At 35.4% G+C, this 7,233-nt stretch overlaps 1 protein-coding gene across 3 annotated transcripts in view; it reads right to left on the bottom strand.

Moving 5' to 3' along the window:
• The window catches only part of TLL1 (tolloid like 1), a 295,909-nt gene that overhangs the window by 131,008 nt on the left and 157,668 nt on the right, over positions 1 to 7,233 (bottom strand). For all 3 annotated transcript variants that reach the window (XM_019521749.1, XM_019521750.1, XM_019521751.1), the window contains exon 5: positions 6,631 to 6,748. In XM_019521749.1, the coding sequence (XP_019377294.1) occupies positions 6,631 to 6,748 (118 nt within the window). The remainder of the gene's footprint in view (positions 1 to 6,630; positions 6,749 to 7,233) is intronic.

The raw sequence follows: 7,233 nt of genomic DNA, 5'->3' as shown, positions 1-7,233 counted from the left end.
AAATTTTTTTTTTTTTTTTTGCATTTCACAGAAAACTAGCAGTCACCAACAGTGATTCTTAAACTAACAATAGTAATATACTGTACTCTGGGTCATTAGGATTTACAGACCTTAGCACCCTGCCAAGCTCACATCAGATACATCCAATTAAGTGACAAGATTCTGATCAGTCAGACAACAGCATTAAGCCATAGGGTCAAGAATACTAAAAAAGTGATACATCAAAGGCATAGATTTGAAATACCTTTGTTGTGACCACATCTCTAGGTGTGCTTGGCTCAAGGCCCAGACATCTCTACAGCATGAGCACTTGTCATCTTCCTCAAACTGAGCCAACAGGCAGACTTTAAAGCCCCTGATCTCTTTAATCTTTATTGCACCAGACAGCAGTTGAAGACAAGCACTATTTATGAAACACTAATTCCATTTAATCAGCCTAGCTGATCAATAATGATGAGCAAAAAGAAACAATTGACAAGAATGAAGTGATCAGAGTATACGCTACAGCTATTCCCAGGGAAATAGAGTCACATAGGGCCCCCTACAGATTTACTATAAAATGGTCCTTCAATTAATGAGGGGGAAGGGAGAAACAATAAAAATCAAAGCCATGGATTTTTTAAAATAGCTTAACACCTCAAAATGTGATACATTAAGCACCTCATGGATTGATAACAGCAACTTATTGTAGCATTAACTGTATGTTTTTGTGAATGAAAATGGTGCAAAACTCTGAAAACCCACATTTTTAGTTCTGAGCTACCTAGAGGATAGCAATCCAATTCACAACAGAAAACTCACAGAAAAGCAATTTTGTTAATCATGCTTCTGGTAAAAAGACAGCTCACCCTTTAACAGCCACACTTACTTACTGGTAAAGTGGAAATTGGTTTTGCCCTCATAGAAATGAGGTTAGAAATAGGGTTCTGCCTCTGAGGACTTAATCAGAAACAAAATTGACAGGCAAATTGTTATTGGCTCCCTTTTCTACATTTGACTTTTGACAAAGATCTTGTAGTCACACACATTTTCTTTCATTTCGCATTTCAGTTTAGATTTACACTTACTATTTAGTTCCATTTGCAGTAGCTCTTTTATTCATTCCCAAATTAATGCCTAAAATGACATGTGAATAGACCTGGCAAGTATTTGTAGTAACCAATTTATTTGATTAATTTAAACCTTTCTATCATGCTCACAAATAGACTGACCACTAATAGACTAAGTTTTCTTTTTCTCTGATAGGAGAATTGTGCTGTGAATACTTTACAAGAACTAAATTCTGCCTACTCATTGTCTGGAAGCTTCTCACAATGAGTATCCATTTGATTACTGAATATTCAGAGTTCACATTTTCAGCTACACATTTAATAACCTTAAAATATTGGGCCAGATTCTACTCTATCCATTAGGCACATAGTGGACTTAGGACTGAACTTTATGAAAAAAATCCACATTGACAAGGAGGAGGACCATGTACTTTTTTGCATTAACTCTTCCTCAGGAAGAAAGAGGAAAGAATTGCATGCTAGCACCTACATCTACTTGTATGTCAAATCTGTGGAATAGAATCAAGCCTTTTGGTCTTAACATATGTCGTGACTTAATTGTTTATCCTTATAAACTGCTCCTGTTTTAGCCATAAATAATTTGTATTAGAAAAAAATATATATATTCAGTCTTCATTAACATTCAAACTATATCAACACAATTTTGCTTCTGAGCCGCAAATAAGAATAAGAACTTCTGAAAAGCAAAAGTAGGAGTATGGAGTATAGATATGACTGAACTGAAATGTAATTCAGAATTCACAGAAAAATTGAGGGAAAATTTTCTCCTGCTCTTCACCTACATACAGCTTCCACTGGTCCAAAAGTAAATAACTAAAGCTTCAATAACAATATATTTTTTTTTATTTCAGGATCAATTTCAATGTCATTACTAATACCAGAAAATATCCAGGTCTTCATTTGCCATTATTACAACTTCTTTGAATTTTTTGGTCATCTGCTTAAATAGACCATCATTTCCACTTACAAAAAGAAATAAAAACTAGTAAAATAATACCATTAAGCATAAATATATATTGAAGGCTAAATATAACTGTTTCACTCAGTTTTGAATTTTTGTTTGTAATATCTACTAAGCATATATTTATGTTAAACAGCTTTTTGAACATTTGGGACTCATCCAGATGAGCACTCATGTGCATTTCCCCAGGGGCAAATAGCAGCGGCAAATAGTTGTGCTTCTGCTACTTGTCCTTAGGGAAAGTCCCTGCACATGTGCTGTGGCATGCAGCATATTACCCTGGGTGAGGCCAGCACCTGAGCTGGTCCCACCAGCCTTACCAGAGGTTCTGGGGGCCTCCCATGGCTGCAGCGGTGGCAATCTGAGCACACGGAGCCTGGCAGGTAGTCAGATTGTGGCTCTGGCTGGTCCGGGCAGTGCATGCCATGCCACTTTCATTTTTGCCTTTTTTTTGTTTTTTTTTTTGATACTCAGAGTTTACAGTATCTAAATTTGTCTCCATGCTGCATATTTGCAGCATGGAGAACCTATTCACACGCACCACATGCATTTTGTGGCACCTCAAAAGCCTTAGAGGTGTCACAAAGTACACATCCACACTCATCTGGACATGCCCTTGGAATCTATACAGACCAGAAGCAGGACATGAAAGAGAACTGATTTCTCTTAACTTCAGCCTCTTTGTCACACATTCATACAGATGAAAATCAACACTGATTGTTATAAATTATATAAAATGTGTCATAAAAATAATTAATATTCTGATGAATAACAAAAAAATGCCACAAAGTCAAATTAAAAACATGGTGTGATGCCAGAATTTGTGACTGTTCTATTTCAGATTCATCACATACAAGATTCACTTGATCTTTTTCTCAGTATTACTTTTGTGAGCATGTGACCAAGTGCCATTTGGGGTAGCTGAGCCCTTTTTCAGCTTTCACATACAACACAATAAGTCTCCAAGCTTCCATATAAAAAGTTCCATATAACAAATAACAAGATTACAGATAGCATCCAGAAGCCATGAGCAACAAGCAATCCTTTAAAGAATATTACTTATCGCAAATGGCAGCTAACGGTTGATGCAACATGCGCTGAATCTGTTCATGGATGATAATGTTGTGGGTGTTTAATATGCATTTGAAGTGGCCACAAATACTATCGCCAATGGCCAATAACAACATGTTGTTTTAGTAGTAGAAACATAAACCATGCATTGCAAATCAATACCATTTGTTTTACTTCTTGCAGCTAGTGATTACAAATGATCATCATCTATTAATTACAGAATTTTAATTCTTCACTGTTTTGCTTTCCAGTTGTAATAAATGAATAAATGATACCCAGGGCTCTTTCTGAGAAGTGGGTTGACTAAATAGCATACAAAGAAAAAGAATTATAGTGCTAAATTGAAACTAATAAAGCCTACTGATGAGGAAGAGTGGTATGATCAGTTGATAATCAAAAACAAAATGATTGTAAAATGAGAAACAAGTAGTAATCAAAGCTTTCAGTTACTCAGACATGAAAAAACAGAAAATATAAATAGAAATTAGGAAATTACAAAACTTTTAACTAAGTTTGTTAGAGTAATAAATAAGAGATGGAAAAGAATATTGATGAACATCAAAGAAGCTGAGGAATCTGGCACATGGTAAATGGCATTAAATAAGATAAACAGTAAAAACAAAAGAAGAAAATGCAAAAAGCCAAAAAAATGCATATAAAAACCATGCACAGTGATGTTGGATACAACCCCTATAAATTTCCTAAAACCAAATAGTTTATGTTTAATATATTCTAAATGAACCTACGACTTTTTTTTTTTTTTTTTTACTCTCAACACACTATACAAGGTAAGGTGGAAGCTACTTTAATCCACAACTCCAAATTCATTTGGAAAAAGAGAGGGCCTAGGGAACAATGGGCATGAGAACTGAGTAATAAGGTGTCTAAATTCTATTTTCTCCTTTTTCTCCTGTTTTCTCAAAACTCTTTGGGACAGGAAATGTCTTTTTGTCCTGTCCTTGTACAGTGTGTATAGTACAATGGAGTTCACCTTATCCATGATTAGAGCTCCTGGCCCTCAATCCAGGATCCCAATCACTATGGTTCCAAAAAAAAAATAATGACACCGAAGTGCTGACAAACTAACACAGCAGGTGCCATGGGAAAGGACTAACGTTGATTTCCTTTTGTCAGTCCCTGTGTGAAAAGTGAACACAGATGGTTTCATGTCACAGTTTTGACTGTCCTTTCCGTGGAAAAACCTGTGTCAAACAGAAGATGAGAGTGGGTTTGTGCATACCACTACTTATTTTTCCAGCAAGGCTATCCCCTTATTTATCTGGCAAAGCGACAACTTTCTTTACGTAACTTATGGCTTGAAGTCTGTAAGGATCATTCATTACAAATTCCTCACACCAATCTCATTTGGAATTTGTTCAGAATGCAGCAGCACTTTTGGTCATTCATTAGAGTAACTGGAAGCACACTGCAGCCTCCCTACACTCTTTACAATTACCTACTAAAAAATGATAGACTAGTTATGAACTGTTAGTGTTGGCTTAGAAATGTTTTAACAGAACAGGCGCTGGTAATATTCCAGCTTCATTCAACAAGTTACTGATGTCTCACAGCACCAACCTTTTTGGACTCCCATTTAGACTAGCAAATATTTTCCTCCTTTGCTATGGAAGGCTGTGGATTGTGAACCTCATTTCCTACAACACTGATCTTTGTCCACATTTCATCATTTCTCAAATACACCTAAAATATTCACACTCACTCCAAGTGGGGTTTTGTTTTATTTTGGGATGGTATTTTTAATTTTGGCATTCCATTACTCTACAATTAGTATGTTAAACTTAGAGCTGGAAGGAACTTCAGGAGGTCATCTGTCCAACCTCATGCTCAAGACAGAATCACCCCTGACTAAACCGTCCCAGGCAAGTCTCTCTCTAACTTGCAATTAAAAACTCCTAAGGATGCAGATTCCACAATCTCCATGGATAGCCTAAGGGAAAACGTTTTTCCTAATATCCAACCTAAATTTCTCTTACTGCAATTTAAGACCATTGTTCCCTCTTCTGTCCCGCGTTTCCCTCGAGACTAGCCTATCAGGCTAGCAGGTAATTAGTGTTATTAAATTCCCCCTCAATCTTCTCTTCTCCAGATGAAAAAAACCCAGTTCTTTCAGCCTTTCCTTGTAGTTATGTCTCTCAAATCTCTAATCATTTTTGTTGCTTTCTGCAGGAATTTCTGCTGAAATAATTTGACACATCCTTCTTGAAGTGCAGGGCTCAAAACTCAAAAAAAGTACTTCAGGTGAGACCCAGTACCAAATTAACTGATTCTGAATATAGAAGAAACATCACTTCCTTAAATTTGATTAATTTTAGTTAAAATAAGTTTTTCTTACAACATTTCTGGAACTTTGCCATTTCTCTCATGGCTTGAAAAATAAACATTCCAGAGAGTTTTGGAAAGGATATTTTAGGCATGTATGTCATACAAGATGCAACATAGGATTTCAGCGAGACTACAGTCTTAATCTCATGTCCTCATTCCATCAGCATTAACCACTAGACAGTAGCATTAAATGGTAAGCATAGAAGGTAGGAAGGTAGCAAGCTGTACACAAAACCCTGAAGACTAACAACTGTGAAACTACATAATTTGTCTACATGTTAAAAGTGGAATGTAAACTTCCTCAAAAAAGTCTACCTAAAAAAAAAATATCAATAAAAATCCGTCCTCTAGATGGAGAATGAAGTACATATGTTAAGTTCACCGACTGATTTCTAAAGTCAAGAACTCTTCATCACAAACTGTGGTAAAATCAAGGACTTTTGTGAACAGAAACATTTGTGTGCAGTGATTGATGGAGCGTCCTAATGATAAGTAATAAAACCAGTTTTGTTCACTTTATACATCACTGACCTGGAAGAAGGAATGTGCAGAAAGGTCAGTAAGTTTGCTGATTAAACAAAACCAGAGTAAAGGCAGTCAATACAAAGGAAGAGTTAAAATTCATAATAATTAGGGTGGCTTAGAAACAGAGGAGGATAAGTGTCTTATGTAATTCAGCCTTCAGACATGTGACATCAATAGGGTTAAGAATACATGAATAAACTATATGAAATGTTTAAGGTTTATATATCACAAGTACAAGAAAAATCCAAATGCAGCAGTATAAAAATATTGAATATACGTATCATATCCACACATTTATTAGATGTATGTATTTTAAACTATGAAAATCCAGAAACACAATGACATCTTAATATAAGGCAATTTATTAAAGATCAAACTGAAAAAAGAAAAGGAAGAATACAATTAAAACTCTTCTGGCCATCATGCAGATGTTTTTTTTCAAGAGCCAAAGGAGTAAATTTTTATTTAGCAAATAACTAGAGCCAACTCAAACTTGCATGGGACTCAAGACTCCACCGAGCCATTTAATACACTGTTTTGCTATAAAGTCAAGTTGAGCAAGAAATGATGCTTATTTACAGAACTTTCAAAAGTGTTGTTTAATCACTGGCATTCAGACCTACATGGAATAAATGCTCCTTTGTACATGTTCCTACTTACCCGCAAGGTCTGTATGTAAATACAATGTAGCTTTCTTCATCACTGCGTTCAATAAATGTAACACACGTGTGTTTTTCCCAGTGTCGCATTGCCTGTTTGAACATTGCTCGCTGGCTGCCTAGAAGAATTGTATGACATGAAATAGACAAGGTTTTTAAATTGACATCCTACTTCTTGGTATCTGACACTGAGGCACACTCCCAGAAATGAGTTATTTTGAAAACAAAGAAAACTTTTAACTCTGGTTTTCAAAACTAAATGATACAGGAATTAGTTTTCAAATATTTTGCTTTGTAAACTTATATGCTTCTTTAAACCATATGAAAAAGGCTTTTTTTTTTTTAAAAAATCAGACCCGGATTTTACGTTCAAAACCACTGAATGAAGAAACAGAGTGTTTGTAAAAGAAGGATATATCAGAAGATATGCACACATATTTCCCACATTTAATCTTCTAAAGAGTGAAGATTTTTTATGCTTGGAATGCAGACTGCGCTTTAATAATCTATATACAGTTTGTGCTATTTATGTGAGGTATGTTCCTTTTTTACCTTAGTGCATATGAGAGGAAAGTATTAGTGAGAGACAATTCAGAGTACCCAT

The sequence above is a fragment of the Gavialis gangeticus genome, unplaced genomic scaffold (assembly GCF_001723915.1).
Source record: "Gavialis gangeticus isolate Ggan-Ray unplaced genomic scaffold, GavGan_comp1, whole genome shotgun sequence".
In the NCBI taxonomy this organism is placed as follows: domain Eukaryota; kingdom Metazoa; phylum Chordata; order Crocodylia; family Gavialidae; genus Gavialis; species Gavialis gangeticus.
Note: the sequence above shows the minus strand (reverse complement) of the source record. Positions and strands in the feature narration are given on the sequence as shown.